This window comes from Anser brachyrhynchus (genome assembly GCF_964034855.1).
Source record: "Anser brachyrhynchus genome assembly, chromosome: 10".
Classification (NCBI taxonomy): domain Eukaryota; kingdom Metazoa; phylum Chordata; class Aves; order Anseriformes; family Anatidae; genus Anser; species Anser brachyrhynchus.
In genome coordinates this window covers 23,898,373-23,919,670 of record NC_137705.1, presented here as the reverse complement: position 1 = coordinate 23,919,670, position 21,298 = coordinate 23,898,373, and the positions used below count along the sequence as shown (strand labels likewise).

Sequence of the window (21,298 nt, the reverse complement as noted above, 5' to 3'; positions counted from 1 at the left end):
GAAACTCAGTTCTTTCTCAACAGATGTTACTCCATAAGCACCCAAGTAACCTGGGGTCCCAGGCCTAGGCCTTCCTCGCAGGTAGGCCGCAGCAGCCCAGCTCCCGCCTCCCAGCCCGAGCTGACAGGGCGGCCTGCACTTCCACATACCAGGCCACACCGTGAGGAAATCAGCTCAGCAGTTCTCTTTCCAAACACTGTCCTGTCACATACATCTTCCCCACATGTCAAAAATTACATTTAAAGTATTGAAAGAAAGAAACCCAGGAAAATAATGAAATCCATGAAATGGTGACTGATAAGACAAAAATGCAGCATTAGCTCTAACTGCCCACAGTTAAGTTTTTAAAGGCCTGACTGCTGATTGAAAATATTACCCACTCATCTTCTCCTAGTTTTGTTTGGAATGGATTTGACAATTAGGGGTGATAGTCCTTTGTGAAAACAAGTCTTTTTTTAAGTATTTAACAGGCGCTCTAGGGATTTTGGCATAGTGCTAATTTTTTGTACAGTTTATCTGGAGAAGAAACCTACATATTACCAGACGCTGTAAACTCAGATGAGAAAACAATTTATTCTCAATTTTGCTTTTGCCTTCCTGGTTCAGGAAAATAGTGAATCTGCCCATGGGATAAAGGAAATCTAAACAGTGAAAATGATTGAAAAATCAGACCTATGATAGAAAAAAAAGATTAAAATATACATAAATATATGTATATATACACCAGTACTTTTTATTGCATAGAAATCTTACAATATTTACATACATTTCTATATACAAGATTCATATACACATCTTACAACAAAGTTCAAAGTTGTGTGCCACCATCTCACGCAGACTGCTAAAGGAGGAAGGAGCGGGAAGCCAAAACTCCCCATGGCTCCCTAGGAGGCCTACCATACCACAGCTTTTTTAAAGAATAGCATGTACACATACATAATGTGCACAGACATAACTTCGGACGGGAGATCTGTTTATGCTAGAGAAAGCACGGCCAGTGTGATTTGTGTCATTTGGTAACTTCTGGATCCTCAGGCACACGTTGTGCTTTGGCAGTAGCACCACATGACATTGCTTTCAAGACTATATGTTTTTTCACAATGTCCATTCCCTTTGGAACACTGAAAAAACGGCTACTGCTCTGGATAACAAAGCCCAAAGTAAAATAAATTAAAAAAATAAAATAGGTGTTTTGTGCAAGCAGGAAACCATCATACACATGGCACAACAAATGAGTCAAAAGTGGAACATGTTTAGGCCTGAAATTTCTATAGAGGATCTGAGTGACCAATTTTTCAATAAATAAGTTTTAAGTACTGCAATTACAGACTGATCTTGCATTCAGTTAATGGTACTCTCCTGAATATATTTCTGATACACAAGGTCATCACAGGAAGAAATATGACTGGTAATGTTTTTTTTTTTGGTTGGTTGGTTTGGTTTGGTTAAAGATAGCAGACATTCTTGGTGCAATAACACACAAACATGGATAAATCCCCAATAACTTTGTTTCTGCACAAGATATCAAGAAGGTCAAAGGAATATTTTTTCCTCTCAGTAAATGGAGTTTGGATGGGCATCTGAATGAAAGAAAAAAACACCAAGCAAAGATGTTCTTTTTTCGGTTACTTTACTTGATCCACCCAAGAAGAAAAAGAAGTAAAAGAAGTCTTAAAGTAGTTGTCACTTTGAAAATTTCCAGTGCTTTAATTAAAACCCGAGAGTCTGGCAAAATTTGTCAAGCATTCCCTTTGAAACTAAAGGCCAGTTTAACCTTCAAGGCAGTTTCCCTAGGTTGTTACTGCAGTCCTAACCTAAAGTTGTGCTAAATAGCAAGGTAAGATTGGGTGTGCTTCAGATCCTTTTGAAGCTGGTGAAAATACTCTCATGGTCTTCAGCAGGCTTTGACTTAATAGTTGTAACTCTAAATTTAGGCTTATTTATAGTTGTCCCTTTTGCTCAATTAACCACTGCATAATTAGCTTTCATTTTATTTTTATTTTTTTTGGGAATCAGACTACACAGAGAGTAGTATTAAGTCCCTCTTGTATAAATTCATTCTTAGTCCAGGAAAAATACCTTTTTACCGTTATTTGCTAAAACTGTATTTTCAGTAGAAGAATGAGGAAAAGATCAGAGGAAAACAAAAACTGAAAAAGAGAGGAAAGAAACTGCAGAGGTGACTAACTGGCTGATGGAAAAGGAGAGGGCCTAGACTAAGACAAAAGAAATAAGATGAAAGAGAATGGAAATGGTGTCATAAAGAAAAATAGGTCAAAATTCAGATTTTTCTTTCCTTGTAATTATTGAAGTCAACATTACTGAAGTCAACAGTCTTGCCCTAGATTTAAATTAGCACAAACAATGGCAGAGACTGATTAAGGCTGAGACTGGCACGCAACATGGTTAGCCTGGCCCTAAACTCTGTTGTCTGAGAGGTTTTAAGAACTAAGCCTTCCTGTTTTTGTCTTTCCTTATTCAGGGGTAAGAACTTAGCCAAGAGCTCAGGAACTGGTGGACTCTGCAGAATCTAGTGTGAATATTTTAGTCGGAATGGCTGCTATTCCTGGAGCATTACTTTCTTAACAAAGAAGGTTCTCTTTTAAGAATAATACCTGGAAAGGACTGATGTCTCAAGAAAAAATACCATTAACAAGCTGATCTTATTTTGTTTTTCTTTGATGCAACTTTAAAAGTGAGATCTGCATTCCACAATGGGAGGACTATAGTCCCATCCAGACTGCTAATGTGATTTGGCAATGCAAAGCTGCATATCAAGACTTCAGTTCTTGGCTGAAGTTGCATTATTACACCCTGTGTTCTGTATGGGGAAACAACTGAAATGGGTTTGGCATACTAGAGGTAAGAAAGCCCAAGTGACTGGAGAAGAGATTCCATAGATAAACCCATAATGTCTACAAAGGGAAAGTCTTTGGCATGCTAGATAATACTTGAGATTAATGAACAGTTTGTTTAATAAAGCTGCAGCCAGACATCTTTAATCCAAACACCTTTGTAGAGCACATTTATATGCAGAGCTGTAGGCAATTACCAAAAGTATTATTCCATAATAAGAAAACAAAATTCATTTATGAAATAATATACGTGAGTTAATACATGAAAACAAAGAATAATATACACTTCTATATAACATAAAAATAACTGTACATGCCAGACACTTTTGACAAGATCTTCTGGACACTTAAAAAGTACAATAAACATCTGTTTTATATCTGAATGCCAAACCTTAAAAAAAGTGCTCTCTTGTTAAAAGTCCAGCTCCTTATTTTAACAAAATTACTAGGTGTTTATAAAATATCATTCTCTTGCGAAGCAACAGTAAACAGGAGAGATACAGAACCCAGTAAATTGAAAATACAGGCTTCAGCTGTCAAAATGTCACTGGTAAACTTCAAACTGCTCTGCTGGTATGGATTGGTGCAGTGACATAAGTATACTCGTCATTTGAAGGAAGAGTGAATGAGTTTAGGAGAATAAGTAGAATTTCTAAATAACTCATGTTTAAACAAAGGAAAAAAAAAAAAAAGGACAGTGGAAAAGGAAACAAAGAGGAGCCTGAGCTGAGGATATCTTGATCTTTACTGGGACATAATACAATAAATGCGCTGGGCTGTAAAATAACACCATTCAGCACTGAAAGGACTAAACTCAATCAAGGCATCTTTTCTGATCATTTGATTACATCTGAACAGTGTTTGTGATTATGTCTCTCTCTCTTTTTTCCTTTTTTTTTTTGACAGAAAACACTAAAACATAACACAACTTTGCTGCATAACAGAAAACCTCTAACTTTCTCTTGCTTGTATATATGAAAATATATCAAATCAGACAGTGGTCTGTTTAAATGAGAAAAAAATAGAAAAAAACACAGAAATATCATAAAGAAAGCTAAGGAAATATTCATTGCTAAGAAAAATAAGAATGTGTTTGAGAACTATATCCACTTACCTACAATTCCTTAAAATGGTATGAACATGTTACTGGATTGCTTAAATCAACATTGTTATTAATATTACAGATAAGACAGAAACAACATATATGGTATACAGATGCATGCAGACAAACACTATTGTTTAGTATTTGAAGAAAAAAGATAAGTTTGTAGGATATTGCATTGCATATTTCAGGAAAGTCACTGTTAAAATCGTTTTATTAGAGATGATTATGTTTTAAATCAGAGAGCTCATGCACTATAAATCCAAAGGTTGCCAGAGAACAGTAGAAGTATGCAACATTGCCAAAAGAGGAAGCAGAATGATCACAGTAATTATAGGTCAGTTAGTCTGGCAACAGTCCCAAGCGAAGTAATGGAAAAGCTGATAAGGTATTCAATTAGTAGAAAATTAAAGGATGACAGTATAATTGGTGCCAGTCAAGAAGACTTTATGGAAAAATAAGTCCTGTCAAACAAACTGATGAAGGTAACAACACAGATGTATAACTTATATAAGGCATTTGGCTTGGAACCTCACGATAGCCCTAATAAAGCATTAGCACTGAGTAAAACTGTTTATGAAAAGAAAGGTGAACGACAGTAATACCTGTATGTGCTAGCACATGCCATTTTCCTGCCTGATACTGAACTTGCTGACTGTGTGGAGTAAGGCTAAACATTGTCAGGTGAAGCAAGCAGAAAAGGAGACCTCTGATAAACTATCACCAGGGATCCACAGCAAGAAAACAACAGTAAGAAACAGGGATGAAATCCTGAAGGTAGTGACAAAGCCCCACTAACTTCAATAGGGATAGCTTTTCTTACCAGGTTTGTAAAGAAACCAAAGCCTAGGAAACCTCTACAGTGTTTGCTTTCAAGGAGAACATGTATTATGAGACATGTACTTGAAATCTGGATGGAGATCAGAGTGTCCTGAAATCTGAAGTTCAATCCAGAGTAGTGGACAGGTTCAACTCCATTACAAACATAGAATTTGAGGGATTTGAGACAAAATATATAGACTGATTCCTTAAAGTTACAACAGAAGATCTGAATCATAATGCATTCCAAGTCCTACTGAACAACTAACTTTAGTCCCAACAGATTTGTGTATGTAGATCACAACACAGATGCTTTCATGTCTCTTGGGAACACTATATGTTTTGTCTGCTTTGTTTCTTAATGATTTACAAACTTTCAAAACTTGGCTGTGTTGCTACTTTGCTTCTGGGTTCAAGAAAAGACAAGAATCCATAAACCTTTGATCCACATGCTACAAATGTACTAGGAAAAAAAGAAAAAGAAAAGAAAACACAGTGCTGTCAACAGAAAGATATAATGGTCAGTTTGTATGAATGGAGATGATTAATTCCAAGAAACATGATATAGGAATAGTGTTTTGTTTTGTTTTTTGAAAATACATTTCTCTGTAAGAACAATTTTTATGCAAAGTATTTTAGAGAAAATTTTATATCAGATTAAACCACAAAGATACTTTTTCTGGTCTCACCACAAAACAAGGAAAGGATGACTAGTTTCATGGTTAGCTCCAGGAAACAAACAAACAGATAAATAGGTCATTAATGTTTTTATTAGCTATAGGTTTAACAATCTAAAAGATTATTAGATCTCTTAACAACTACATTTTCAATTATCACCTTTCAGAAAGTACGGGCTATGATTTCTGTACATCTCACTGTAGGAAACTCAGCCTGACAAACAAAACAAAACAAAACAAAAGAAGATTTGCATTCAGAAACATCCTTGTTTTAACATCTTTTACCTATAAGAAAATGCAACTGTGTGACAGCTGCTTAACTGGATGAAGGGCAGTATCTGACTACGTGGTGTTGGCAGTTTTCCTTCAGCTCAGCTAGATGTCTAAGTAAAAGCTGGGCTTCTGGTCCAAGCCAGTTTTCTTAGCTCCCTCTATAGTCAACACTACTGGAGGGCAACTGTTATCAATACCACTCGTTTGTCTTTGGTGGAGTGATCCCCAGTAACTGCCAAGGAAACCATGATGAGCAGCTTAGATTGCTCAGACATTCAACAGTCAACACCAGGTGAGATGAACTATAATGGCTGGTAGATGAACTATAATGGCTGGTACAACTGATGTGTGCAGTTAACTCCAAAGTACAACTTTGCCCATTAGTTCAGTCACATGGGTCAGATTGCAAAAATCCAGATAAGCACTTGTGATTTGACTCAAGCTTTGGAACTACACACTTCATATTTGAATCAAATATAGCTATAAATTGAAATGTGAGTTCCTTATACATGTCTTAGAGAGGAGTGTTATGAAAATGGCTAGCTGAGGGCAAAACAAGTCGGGTGCCTTATAGCTTTCTCTTGACTCAAGGAAGGCATGGAGCAAGCCCGCAGTTTACATTTTGCCTACAGTCCTCTCCAAGAACCGTGGGTAGATGGTTGCTCGCAGTTTTTCAGCTTTGGTGCAGGGTCCATGCAAACTATAATTTGAAAGTAATTGTGGTAATTACTGTAACTACAAAAGTTAAAATGCACAAGCATAATTTTGCTCACATAAAGCTGTGCCAGTAATGGCACCATTCATCATTTTCTGTAAAAACAGTAGCAGGTGTTAATCTGCACCCACCAATGGGTGCAACAGGAGAGCACAATAAGCAAAGTGCTAAAAAAGAAAAAACACCGTTAAAACTCTCTGTCACAGAACTACTTCTAGTAATATCTCTGTAATTGAAAGCAACTTAAGAGTGAAAAATTATTTGACTCTTCAGTGATAGAGACTGTTAATGAAACCAATTTTTCTCTTCCACCTTGATTAGCTTTCTGCAGGAAGATCCACTGTAGCTCTGCACAGTGAAGTGCAGAGGAATAGATACCCAGCTGCTGTAATTTTGTCAGCTCTCCCACTTACAGAAAAGTAATTTTTTTTTTTTTGACAGGCTGCTGAACTGTTTCCAGGTTTTCAAACATAATGGAAAACAGTGGGGAGTAGAATTTAAATAAGACTTGAACAGCAATTTTGCTATTTCTCTATCTTTAACGGCAACCTTATAGTATTCTTAAATGCCTCTCATACATCCTGTTTTCCCAGGGTTCTGGATGTTACCTGTGAGATACGCTTGGCACTGTATAGTTGGGTCTTCTGCTTATTGCTGTACAAAACTATCTTCTGGAGTAAAAGGATAGCCAATATCTCCTGTGCTTTCTGATTGTATAAACTTATTAATTTGATAGCATCCAATTTATCTACAGAGCTTATTTAAGAATGTAGCAAAGCATTTTCCCTTGTGTATGCACAATTAGATCAGCATACTGCACAGTTAGTTTCTGCTATGTATTTCAGAGAGTTCAATAGGTAACCTCAGGTGCATCTGCATGGTTTTGCTTAAGTAAATGAGTTTATGTGTGCTGCACAATACCCACACTTTTGTTACTAACGGCTACTTCTATTTTGCACAGCCAAGAGCCATTTTGTTTCAAAACACCCCATGATCCTGATCTGCCCCATGGTGCACTCTGCAATAGCATTTGGGAAACAGCAAAGCCAGCTGCATGCCCTGCCTCTCACTCCAACTGATGAGGGGACGTACAACCCTGTCTGGAGAAGCTGTCAGGTGGGTGCAAGCATGATACATGAGCAGCTGGAAACCCTTCCCTCTCCTCTTCCCTCAAAGTCCCTGTCACATGCCACTCATAAAGCACATGGTAGTTAAGGCAATAATGTGAATATTATACATTGCAAATTGCAGCATAGATATGTGATGGCAGAATGCAAAAGAGTATAGAAAGCAAATGCTCTGTATTGCCAGGCTCATTTTGAAGAGTATCTCCTAGACAGTTACATTAGTCTACCTGAGTGCTAATAACTGTATCCAAATATATTCCAACATATTTGGTTGGTGTTATTAAAGTGTATTAAACTCTTTTCATACAGAAATACTAACTTTTCAAAAATGGATCTATACAGCAATATTTTCCTTACACATTTCCTATTCTGAACAATATTCTGCCTTACAAGAGTGACTGGTTATGAGTTTAATTCAGGACAGCTGTTGCTTGGATGACAGGACAGGACCCAGCTGAGATCTGGGTGATATCTCCATTATCTTGGGTGTGGTAATAATGATGTGGCCACTGCAGGGTCATGGTCTAGTTTTAGAACCTAACATGGCAAGTTAGTGACTGAAACATTAAAAAACAAGCGATCGTGATATTCAAGACTTCCTTTTTTTTCTGGTCTTTCTCCTAAAGAGGGAATCAGACCTGCAAGCTTGTAGACAACTTTTGCTACTCGCTTGCCATGGCTGCAGTGAACACCAGCTTGAGGCAGAGAGGCCAGAGCTGGGGATGGGCTGAAACTGCCTGCACCAGACCGCTCCGGTCGCCCAGTGCAGCAGCCCCATGGCTCAGCTATGGCAGCACCAGAAATCTCAGGGTCTTCACTGGGCTGCTGCCCGCATCCTGCCTTAGGGGAGGAAATGGGAAAAATCACAGCAGGCAGTGGGTAGGAGCTGCTGTGATGAGGTGGCATGATGGAAAGACTTTTTAGAGAGGAGGAAGGTTAGAAATGGGTGAGTCAGCTTTTGGGTAGCATCATGCTTTTGAGAATCTGGTCCATAGAGGACTTGATGAAATAGAATAAGAACACGATAAGCAAAACAAAACAATTTTACATAAATAATTTTTTGTAAGTCAATCTCAAAGTATTTCACAATGGAAGGACCATTTTTTTCCTTTTTACAAAAGGGGAAACTGAGACACAGAGAAAGGATATAAAAACATATAAATTCCAAATTCTTCAGATTTGCAAAGGATTTCCTCCTGATCAGAAATCAGAATTTCCAACTCAATAGTTATTCTGGAATCGAAAATAAAGTATTGCAAGGTAGAAAAATGAACTGAAACATTAATATTAACATTAAACCAAAAGCTACAAAACATTGTCACTTAAAGCCACTGAAACAGTCTATTTTGAATGCCCTTTGTCATTGTATTATATAACAGTGTTAAAAAGGTATAATCACTAATACAGTATAAAAGTCAAATTAGAGTAATTAAAATGATTAAATATATTTCTTATTGAAACAGATATCATTAAAAAATAAATAACCAGTGTAGGTGTTTCTTGTACATTTTCTCCTACAAAAAATGACATTTCTGTTTATATAAACAAATTTCTGCAAACTACTTCAACTGTGAAAACAGTTTTTTTTTTTTTACGGAAAGGGGTTCAGTTTAAACTTTATCTTAAGGCTTGGCATGTTGATATTATATTGGCTGTGTTTTATGCTGTGGAATTACTGTCACGTCCAGTGACGTCAGCATAGACCATGTCATTAACTTAGGGGTTCACCACTTCAACCAAGTGTTTAGCTTTCTGGGTTGAAGGGTTGGAGAAATTTATTTGTTGGATAAATGGAGATTTAGGCTTGAAGCATAAGTGCTGTTTGGAAAATATGTGCTATTTACATTGTACACAAAACTGTATGATATACAGAGATATGAATGAATTACTATGTGAATGTCTGACATAAATGCACCATGCTTAAATATTTTGTGTTCTATATGTGCCTGTCAAGAAAGATCTTTTAAGACAAAAACATTGGTAACGATTGTACATGAACTCTAACCAAGCAGCAACTTCTGAAGAACTGATTTCATCCTATATTGCAGAAGGAATACAGCTAGTAAAAGAGGAGCTATAATTTAACTGAAACTGCTGAAGTACAAATTAAGGCACATATTCACCATCAACAACTTCAGTTTTCAAAGACACGTGCAGTTTGATACAGAGGCAGAAGCAAGAAGCACAACTGGCTCAAGCACGGCTGGCACCTTTCCGGGAACGTGCCAAAAGTCCCTCTGACACCCACAAAGCTCCCAGTGCTGGAGACAACCAAGAATACAGGGCTAAAATTTGGCAGCTACTTATCAGCAAGCGATTTAGGGACATAAGATATCTAAGCATATAATTACATTTTCTTAATTCCTCAAACACAGTCTGCTGGTGCACACAAGCTCTCTTGGGGAAATCAGGAAGAAATTGGACGGACTTTCCAACTGCAGGATTGGGAAGCTCACAGAGTCACAATTATGATATTAGAAAAAAATATCACAAATATGTCATATAAACTGGAGAGTATAATGTATGGATAAACACATACCTGCTGCATTGATTGTATTTTGTAACAAAAACCATGAAGGCCAGTATGTGTGATTTTGGTGGGACAGCTCAGGTGCAGATCATCTACAGCAGCACCCATTGCTCATGCTATCTTTCTCTCCATAGTTCTTGAAAATAAGCAAAAATGTATTAAAAATCCAAATTGCACTTGAAATGATGACTGTGCACAAGGACTTAAAATGATTGTATGCAGTATGAGGAAAAGCTGAAAGAAAATAGAAAGCATCTCTGACAAGAAAGAAAAAAAAGAAAGCTTTGAGATGGCAACACATTTTTGGAGCACAGGTAAATTCTCATAAATAAAACCAATTCTCTCTCTTTGTATTAGTTCATGACTCCTAGTTATATTAGTGGGATTTTCTTCAACACACCTTGTGACACAACACAATATAACATATTATTGGTGATAGACCTATTGACATGTACATGTTCTACCTGTTTCAAATACTGAGACTCATCTGTAGAGAGAGATTGAGCCAATTTTAAAATATCAGTTAAAAACAACTTCAGTACAACTTTTCTCCTGGTGTGAAGTGATGTGGCTCATTTGGTCTCATTGAAGCTGTGCCTGTGTGCAGCTGGTTTGCCTGATCTTCATGTGTGATTTCCCCTTGGGAAGTCTCCCCTTGATTTTGCTGGATTTGCAGCTGCAGAGAGCATATGTATTTGGATAATGGATCTGCCTCGTTCAAAATTGCAGCCTTTGAGAAAGACCAGCAGCTAAGCAGCACACCCAGAAACTTTAGCAGGAAATGAAGCTTTTTGTGAAACAGAGAAAAAAAATTCTGTGTGGGTTATGTTTTTCATATGAATATAATTAGATATTGTACATATTCCTTCCCCTCTCTGGCTGATCCTTGCAGATCAGTGAGTGAAGACTTTTCTGAGTGATCCTGCTTGTTTTTAGTAATTTATATATATGTAAAACGTACTCAGAACTGTAAAGCCTATTCACATCTTTTTTAATCACAGAATTTATATAAAAGCTGTTATCAGTTTTAGAGGTTTGCAACAGAGAGCTAAAAAGAGAGTTACTTATTCTGTTTTAGAAAAGCACCAAGCACAAAAAAAATGTAAATCACATAGGTGGTCTTGGTGCCAGCAAACAAACAGAAAACAGGAAATTTAAATGTAAAGTCCACATTCCTTATCAAAAAAAAAAAAAAAAAGAAACAACCAAACAAAAGATAAGAAGAAGGGGTCATTGCTCATTTTTCCCCAATATTATAGTAATATACATGTCTATTTGTGAGGTAGAGGAAGGACGCATTGAGAGTGGTAGCATATGTATCTGATATGAACTCAATGTTTAGCTTCATAATTATTTTTAATAAAGGAGTATAAAAATACCTGTATTTCAGCCGTTTATGACACAATTTGCATATTTTTCATATGCTTTTCAGCTGTTGAATTTCTTCCACCTTTTATATATATAATAGGTTTCTATAAATAGGTAGATTAAATAAAAGAAATTATGTGTGGGATGTGAATTCTCATTATAAAAATGTTTCTACCCCTCTGGCTTTAGAAATAACTTTCCAAACATGAATTGCTTCAGTAATTAGTTTTCCTGAATATATTACATATAATTACATAAATTTGTGGGGAGCATTTATTGTCTGAAACACAGAAAACACATAGAGTCCTAGGATAAATAGAAATGTTTAGTCCTACTTTAAAAAACAACACAAAATATTTTTTACAGTTATGAAGCTTTTTTGACATACATATGTTTTACTGTTGTCCTTGTTTTCTAGCGCTGTCAAAGCAATCTTTAAATTAAAAAAAAATTAAACGTAAGTTCCATTTTTCTTTTTGCTATTGTGGTTTAGCTCCTCAGATAGAGTAGTCCTGTCTTGACAAGTACAATAATACTAACTATACTTTATAGATCTTGAGACATAAATACAATTTAACTTCATTTCTCCTGTCACCATTTGCAGTTCATTGGAGGACCTGAAACTCATAACATTTACAATAAAACTCTATACACTATACTCTGATTAATTTTCAAATGACTAATTATTGGTTGCACATGCCCTAGACATAGAAGCCTTTTTAATTATTATTTTTATTTTCATTACTGCACCATTGTTTTTACTAGAATTAATTTTAAAACTTGAGCTGGAAGAAGCCTTGTGGCACAGGGAGGGAGCAGGAGCACAGATGCCCTCAGGGCAGGAGCACTCATGAAATGAGCTGCAGTGCCCCACATGGAAACTTTGCTCTACCTCAGTTTTGCAAAAAAATAATTCAATAAAGTGAGATAGAATTACAAAGAATTTGGTGATGCAAAGAAGGAGGAGGTCACTAGAGGAAAAAAAAAATAGGTGGGAAATGAAGTAATGTTGAGCACCCTTTTTTAGCTTTTTGAATCAAATGATGCCTGCCTAGAAATCTGTGGTAACTTCCACAGTCTTGTGTGGGGCCTGGACATAATCTTCTACAGCCACGAGTCAAACATTTTTGTCCACAAGGAGAGAAATGAAAGATAAGTGATACTGCAGAAAAAAACAGTGCAAGTATTCCTAGCACACACAGTGAATGGATTAATGGTATTAAATCTTACAGAATATAATAAAAGCCTACATTTTTCTTTTAAAAAAATAGTATGGTTGTGTATATAGCGTGCTGTTAAAGTATTTCTTACTTCATAATTTTTTAAAGTATTGTATGGTGACATCACCTAAGGACACATCACTTCTTGGGGATTTTGTGCAGAATCTTCATGTTTACAGTAACAACATAATTTCAGAAAGTATCTTATGTAAATCCTTGAATCTCCTAGGGTCTAGGAATGAAATGTAATGCTAATTTGATTTAGTAATTTGTTCTCTCTCCTCAGAAACACACAATTACTGCTTTTGAAAGACTTTTTTTTTTTTTTTTTTTCTTTTTCCATCACGCTTGGACTAAATTGAAAGTTGAGTCGGCTACAAAGCCCAGGCTGGGAAAGTAGCAGACCTCTGCTGCTTGGCCTGTTACAAGCCAGAACATACAGTGCTGGGAGATTTATTTCTGAAAACGGAATGTTCATTATCTTTTCTTTCTTTTTATTTTTTCTTCCAAAAAATGGAAACAAAATAAGTCTTCTTGTAATTCTGTAATAGTAATCTAAACGTGAAATGTGAGCTAAAAATAATGTGCCTCTCTGTGTGTCTAGAAGAGAGAGGGTTTGCAGTTGTGTGTGTCTGTTTGCAGGAAAGAAGGGGGAGGGTGTGTGTGTGTGTGTATGTACAGTAGTGTAGAAATAGTTTATCAAATGAGTGGTTTCCTGTCTTGATCTGTAGATTTACTTTCTTCCATGAAAGGAAATGGAAATAATTGATCTGACTTCCATCAGCACATAAAAGAGATTGTTGGCAATTTGTTTTCTGCAGAGCTACTTAAAGATATGGTGATGTGGTAGAAAAGCAGAAAAGATCACCCACAAATTCTGCAGAAATCACAAATATGTGGTAGGCACACCCAGGGGACTGATACCTTCCATCATTTGCAAAGTATGACTATCTTTTCTTTCTTGCTCTCTCCCCCTTTCTTCTCCTTTAAGGATACACGATGTCCCTCCAGGTTCTGCAGTCTGGGTTTGATTAAATAATTATGAACTTCAAGCAGCAAATCTATCATTTACATTCCTGAACATGCCAACATGTGCCTTTTGTGGGGATGCCAACCAATACCAAAGCTTCTCTCATTATTGTCACTGAAAATACAGTGGTTCAATGTTTGTGCTATTTCCTGGATTTTGGTGATATAATGTTGCCCAGCAATTTGCTGCCAGTGCCAACAACACTAAAGAACTTCATAATAAATCCTTTCTATATTTACTCAGTCCACCACTGTGTCACTGACATTAGCATTTTACGATCTTATGCTCCAAAGCACCTACTTTCTCTCTTTTAGCTCCATGCTATCATGAATCCTAACAGAAAATCCATCAAAGCATGGTTTCTTCAGCTTTTTTGTATAACGATTGCTGTCAGTCATGTTTGTTTTCTGAAAGGACCTGGAGCTTGTAGATCCATCATAGTTGATAGTAAAGATAAACCAAACAAGAGAGAGTGTTTAATTCTGAGATGCTACAAAGAGCTTGGCTTAAAATGTCAGATGCCACCATTTCATTCAGGCTCAACTACAGAGGACAGAACTTACAAACAGAGAAAGATACCAAAAAGTAACAGGGCCAGATTCTGCTCTGAGCTCTGGATAGGTAAGCTCTGCTCCTTCGAGTGACAGGCAGAGTGAGGAGGGTGAGTTTGACTCGACCAAATTGCAATATCATGCTCATGACGGAAAATAAAAAGCAGTGAAGGTGCAGTCCTCAGGGGTATTCCAGCCAACTCATCGTGGAAACCATGGGACCACTGCGGCTCAAATATTGTCCCAGCCCTTTGCTTTAAAATGGTGTAGGATAAAATAAAACACTGCTTTTTTTTTTTTTTTTTTTTTTTTTTTTGCATTGAAATCCTCCCAGGGCACTCCTGTGAACCCTGAGCCTAAGGTCCTGTCCAAGTGGTCAGTATGGGGCCAAATTCCACCCATTTGTGGTCTTAGCAACAGATGGTGACACTATGGGATCTTCTCCCTGGGAGAAGGAACAGCTACTGTCCAAGCAGGGGAGCAGCTGCTATAAAGACTGAGGGGAAAACAAGAAGCAAATATGTTCTAGGAAAAGGAAGAGCAGATTTCTTGGAAGGAAAAGAGAGCAGAGGGAGATAGTTTTAATTATTTCAGTGAGGAAAGTGAAAGCAATGCTGCCTGGAAAGAGGAGAATGACTGTAGAAGAGAAGGTGCGTGAAGAGACACACTGTGGGACCCGCAGTAATTTTATTTGTTTCTTGCTGAAATAAATGGTGGTTGGAATGTTTTGACTGACAGGAAGGGAATTATTGCTATCCTCTTGTAACCCCCAAAAAGCTCAACAGATTTTGCAGAATATTCTGGCACAGAGCAAGTCCATAAAAAAACACTCATCCCCGAGACCAGAGTATTTTGGAAATGTGCATGTGTGGAATCACGAGGCTGGGACGGAAACTGCTATGTAATCTTAGCTCTCGTGGCAAAAGCAGCTCCCACAGTACTGTGTGATGTGGGCGCACGCAAGCTGAGTTACAAGCCTTCATAGACACAGCCTATCGTTACGAAAATCTCACGGTAAAAGTCGTTTAACTCTTCCTGTCGCTTTCCCCCCAGCCCTGGCAGTGGCAGGAGCGCTACAACAGCAGGGCCACGGCGTGGAGCTGGGAGGGAGGCAAGGCTTCACAGCCCCTTCCAGTGTTTTCAGTCATTGCAGGGCATTTTGAATAAGGATACTTGCAAAGAAAATGAGATACTGAAGCCATGCATGGCAAGAAAGACTATCTGATTTACAAAAAATAAAACTAAGGGATGTTTTGGCTCAGCAGCTCACAGTGCCTACAGACCCGAGGGACTTGCTGCAGGCTGTCAGCCACCAGAGGACACTCATGTTGTCTCCAGCAGAACAGAACTCTGGGCAGCACAGAAACAACAGGCCACTAAGCCAAGAGGCTCAGAGCTGAAAACGAACCTTTGCTTCACGTCAGACCCAGATCAGTTTTTGTAAACAGCTTCTAGAGCATGACCTACTGTTTGCTTCTCATGACACAGACTACAAAGCAGGATTCTTCTGATATTGGGCTGTACACCTTTGGACTAAGCCACCTATTAAGCTCTTTGCTTAAGCGTGCTAATGACACAGCGACATTTGATTAAAGGGAGAAAACATTTCAGCTGGTTGAATGGTTAGGGCAATAACCCACTTTTTCCTCTGTTTCAGAGCTTTGTCATATTTATGCAACAGCAGTGCTTTTTATGACTTTGTTTTAAGCCCTCCACACAATGAAAGGGTGTAAAAAGCACAGATAAACATGGAAAGAAAAAATGTTCATGCAGTGCTGCATGCACAGACAGCTGGTCATGTAGCTGAGTATTAAGTTAGCTAAATGTCATACATGAAATTAGATAGATGAAAACATGGGACCAGGTACCAAATAGTGCCTCTGAGTTTATGCCTCTGCTGGGGCCTCTTCCCCCAGAAGAGGCGTGCAAACTCCCAGAAATTCAGGGAATTCAGCATATAAACTAGTAACATTCAATCTAAAAGAATCCAAACAATGAAAAACACCCATTTTTTTCTGTTTATGATTTTTATATTCTAGATGTATTGCTCAAATTCTTTCCTGGTGTAAATCTCTTGAGCTCAGTGTGTCAGCTACAGCTGACACAGCTACAGTTTGTGTGAAAAGCATTTCAGTTACCATTATAAAACATATGAATCTCTGGAATAAAGAAATCTCTTCTGGCACAACATTCCACATTGGCCATATTCTGCTTACAGAAGGATGCGGCATCTCCTTCCTGTTGGGACTGAGGCAAAAGGTAGGGAAAGGCTCGTACATCTGGTTAGAAGCAGGCTGGGTGAATGGGCTGGTATGGCTTCCAGCCACTCAAAGCAACACTGCTGAACTGAGCAATGAGCCTACACATTTTATGAGTTTAAACAGTAAGCAGAGACCGAGCCCTAATTCTCTAAGACTTGTGGTGTGACCAGAAACCACCTCCTTTTCTGCTTCTGATTTTCCTCGGTAGTAAGGAAAACTGAGCTACAAGAACAATATTTCACCAACCATTTCTTCTAAAAGTATTCTAATAAAAACATCCTGAAACTAGCATTGAGCTACTTCCTTTTATAAGTTCCTTTTTTCTTCTGAGTTTTAAGATGGTGGTTTAAAGCAGTGGTTTTAATCCAAATTAAAGAGCACAAAACAGAGTAAACATTATTACTGAAAATAATAAAAAAAATTAAATTGACACGTAATTTATGATTAAATTACCAGCCCAATTAGTTACTGAATTTATAGTAGTCTTTCCCTCAATTTATTCTTATTCCTTTTCCTTATTCCTTATTCCTAATTTATCCTTTATTCCTTATTTAATGGCTGAGAAAATATCCATAAAGCAGATTCTGGGTTTTTAAAAATCTGAATATAAGCAACTGAGAAACAAAAGCAAAAAATACCTGTGCAACTTATCAGAGCCTCTGAGATACTGGGGAATACAGCAGATATCAAAATCAGTTTAATTTATTTTGTCTGTCTCCATCTGTGCACACTGAGCTGCTGGCTTGTTGCGATGCTTGATTTGTTATTTTATACCTCTATGTATGAAGGTCACTTACTCTACTTATGTTTTCACTTATGGGACTTCATTCATTTCACAAACCACTACTGCAAGGATGATAGAAAAGTCTGTTGAAAGATATGAAATCCCTATGATACAAAGGTGGCAGTGATTATTCTCACACTGTGACTATTGGAAGGAAATTTCCCAGGGTTGATTTTGGACACTGTGCTCCTAGATTGACAGCTTTGGTATTTTAGCAGCAGTACAGGTTGCAGTCTACCAAAAGACCTTTGTTAACAGTGTGCAAATGCAATTTAAGGTATGGGATTTCTTTTTGCCATTGTCTTTGAGAACACTCGAGCATTCCTACACACTTTCATGCCCAGCAAAGCACCTTAGAGCTGGTTAATATCTTAAGATAAACCTATAACACGGCCTAATGTTTTGGTGTCAGGTTGTTGGTTGTTTTTTTTTTTTTTGGGGGGGGGGGGGCTGGGGAGGGAATGTGTTTTTTGTTGTTGCTGTTGTTTTTTAGTCTGGCTGTGACAAAAGCCAGAGAGCCAGATCCTTGTAAATCTGAATAAGGTTTCTGAAAAAGAAACCTTATTTTTCTGAAAAAGAAAGTTATGCTGGTTACATTTGCTGAGGATCCGATAAGCTTGGTTACATTTCCTACAGTTATGACCCATGTTTGAGTTGCTGATGAAGGTAGCTTGGATATTGCCACTCTCTCTTTTCTCATTACTGTATTTTACTCTCTATGGCAAAGCACTTACCAGTGCACTTTGCCTGCATGGCTCTTCTAATGTGTTACTATAGGGAGTGAGGAAAGAGCAGCTTTTCACTATTAACCTGTTGGTGTTTGTATCAAGTACTTACCCTTAGTGGATAAGGCCCATTTCCAACATAAAAGTCTCAGGAAAGGCTGATACTGCAGAAGATGACAATAAGACTGAGCATGAAGAACCCTGGGCCTGTTGCTGAGTTGTTCTTTTCCATTCAGACAGCCATGACTTGATTACTTACTAGATAGTCTTTCTGCATGGCAAACTATAAAAGAGGATCTCTTTTATACAAACCATTGTAGCTGTTAAGCTATGTGTTTTTCTACATACCTGCTAGAACCATCTGACTAACAAAACACTCTGGTATAGTTGAAAAATAACCCATGATCCCCCTTCTTCAACATGGAATGTACATATCATCAAAAGGAAGCAATGGCTTCAACACATTTGGGAATTCAGTCCTTTTGGTAATTTGATCTTTCATTTTCCACCACACAACATTCAAATGCTATGTTTTCACCATGTACAGAGAAGTGTTGCCTATTTCTTAACCCTAATCCCTCCATGTTTCTATCTTCATTAATCTATCCATAGAGCAAATTACTGTATCCCTATTTTCCACTTCTACAACCACTTTGCTTCTCTGTCGTCACACAGTCCTATTGGACATGATACAACTTTCTTGTCTGATTCTCCAACTGTCTTCATCCTTATTGCTCATTTAGATGTATGAACTCTATATGAGGTATGATCTCTATACAAACTCTGAGAAGTGAATTAAGCAACAATTACTGTAAAAAAATTGGCTATCCTCTTAGACTTATCTGTACCTTACCTTGAGTACACATGGGCAGAGAATGGCACATGTTCTTTTCCACTTATATCCTTACCCTTAGTCATGCTAGTCAGCTCACACCTGTAAGTGGAATAGAAATGCATGTGATGCCCCAAGCTTTGCCTTTCCAGCTGTTCTGAGCACTTAGTGCTCCTCTGACGCTCTTTTAAAAAAGGTTTAAAAGTAAGTGCAAGATTAAACAGAACTTCAATAGCAAGAGTCTGTCTGACACTAGGAATTATTCCTGCCATGATCATCACTAAATAATATTGCTGCAAGCAAGAATCGCATTGTGCAAACCAAATAAAAACCAAGCAAGCCCTTTCAAACCCTTAGAGCTCTTCCAACAATGTTTTCTCAAAATTCATAAACTCATGTTTCAAGAAAGTACTGTAAAAAAATCTGATTTGCTGGATGGGTGGGGTTTTGCTGGCACAGCACCAGGTCATACGTATGGGATTCTGCCATGCTTGCTGTTTTCTTTTTCAGGTAAAGAGAAGTACATGAAAGGCACGAGCAAACTGCAAAATAATCAAACTCCTTTCCATCATTAACCTTCCTAAAAAACAACCAACCAAACTAAATGCAAGGCAACAGTAAGTGAAATAGAGCACAAAGTATCAGTGATTAAAAATATCACATGCAAGAAGCATATGCTATTTGGGGGCTCAGTCCTCTGATGGATGCAGTATTTGCAGGGGTAAGAGAGAAAAATACCTAGGTTATATTACAGTTCACTGATTTATGGGAAAACATCTATTTTACCACTTTGTGCCATATTTCCATTGATTTACCTGAAATATCAGTTTTAAATCTTTGTCTTCCACCTGTGCCAATGAGTACATCAGGACATTATAGATGTGTCTCTGTGTAGCCTCAACACTCTTTAAAGCACAAAGGCCTGCCATGAAGTGGTAGGTGTGGATTCTCTCACCATGCAGCTCTGGAAAATGTCATCTTCTGGACCCACCTGAGACAAAGGAAGAGTCTACTGCCTTCAAGTACTCATGGTGACTTGGCTGTTAGCTCTTTCTGCACATTTTAATAGCTTTCTAACCTGCTTTTACCTGATTGAGATGAATTTTCAAAGCACTGTGACAAACTGTTTCAGTGGACCTGGCTTATTTTAGCACTATAATAACATCAGGCTGAAACAGCACATTAGGTCTTAAAGTCCAGTCACCTGAGACTGCAGAAAAAGTATCTAGCACAAAAGAGCCCAGCGAGTGTTTCCCTACACAGCCCACCTACTGTGGCTGCAGTGGTTTCTCAACATCCACTAAGAAAGTCCAGGTAGTAAGGTAAAAGCTCAATTATAATGAACTTCATTAAGAAAGCAAGCAGTTACTGACATTACTGACCAAAGACCTATGTCCCCTGATAGAAGAGTTTACTAACGAACATCCAGGATCGCTTTAGAAATGGATTACCTATGCTGTCATAGAAGATTATTCTTATAATTTTTAAGAGAAAGCACAGCTCCCAAATGTGCAGCCTTGCCAGCCTTGACGTGGAAGGAAAAATTCCCTCCTGAATCCAAATGGGGAGGCTGATTTATGCAATTGCTGAAGGCACCAGCCAGGTGCTGGGGAGTCTCATGTGCCTGACTTGCTTGCTGGCTGTGATAAATCTCCCCAGTTCTACCGGGGACAGCCAGCAGACCCCAAAACATTTCTGAGAAGCCACATAATGCATGAAACCCCCTCCTCACCCTCCAGGTGACCAGCCTAAGCACAGTGCCCATGACCTCGGATGCAAGCAGAAAGCGAGGCAAGCAGAAAGCAATGCAAGCACTTCAGCAAGGAGGAGCTGCGCCTGACCCTGCACCAGGCATGTAGGTGCGCAGGACTGAAACACAGCATGTTCCAGTAATTTGGGATGACAGGGGAGACATTGCAGGTTATTACATCTAGTGCACATTGGAGCTTTGTTTTGTCTAATGCATGTGATATTCTGGGGCTCCGTGTTCTCACCCCAAAGTCTGGGAGGAAGCATAGGGGGGAGAAGAAATAGTAGCAAGAAGGAACAAAACCACTACTATACTCACACTGGCCCAATACAGAGACCTGGCCACATTTGGGACTGATTTAGAAAACTATTTGGCAGCATCTGCGGAAAAACGGAAGATCAAATAACACCTTTCTCTAATCTAAGTGATTTCTGTAAGTTAAATGTGAAGCACCCCAATCAGCCACAACGATAACCCTTCTACTGTTGAGCTCATATTGTCTGTCTTTGATTTTTATGCATGTGGTTTTATACATCCATATCTAATATTGGTCAACTGGTTGACCATTAAAAATTCCTCAGTGGATATGGAAATGCTGTTTAGAAAATGTGAGCTTATAGACAATAGGTTGGCATTTCACTTACTTTTAAAGGCTCATTAATGCAAGTCAATGGCACCA

At 38.0% G+C, this 21,298-nt stretch overlaps 2 protein-coding genes across 4 annotated transcripts in view; one reads left to right on the top strand and one right to left on the bottom strand.

The window, feature by feature from the left end:
* The window catches only part of LOC308200491 (uncharacterized protein), a gene marked incomplete at its 5' end in the record, with an annotated part of 108,923 nt that extends 101,449 nt beyond the window's left edge, over window positions 1-7,474 (top strand). The window contains one exon of the mRNA XM_080606355.1: window positions 7,403-7,474. The remainder of the gene's footprint in view (window positions 1-7,402) is intronic.
* LOC308200322 (uncharacterized protein) overlaps window positions 1-21,298 on the bottom strand; it is a 78,182-nt gene that overhangs the window by 7,715 nt on the left and 49,169 nt on the right. Inside the window, exon 4 of one of the 3 annotated variants that reach the window (XM_080605908.1) lies at window positions 18,891-18,971. The exons of the other annotated variants lie outside the window; for them this stretch is intronic. Coding sequence (XP_080462034.1) covers window positions 18,891-18,971 — 81 coding nt within the window. The remainder of the gene's footprint in view (window positions 1-18,890; window positions 18,972-21,298) is intronic. 3 annotated transcript variants of the gene reach the window in all.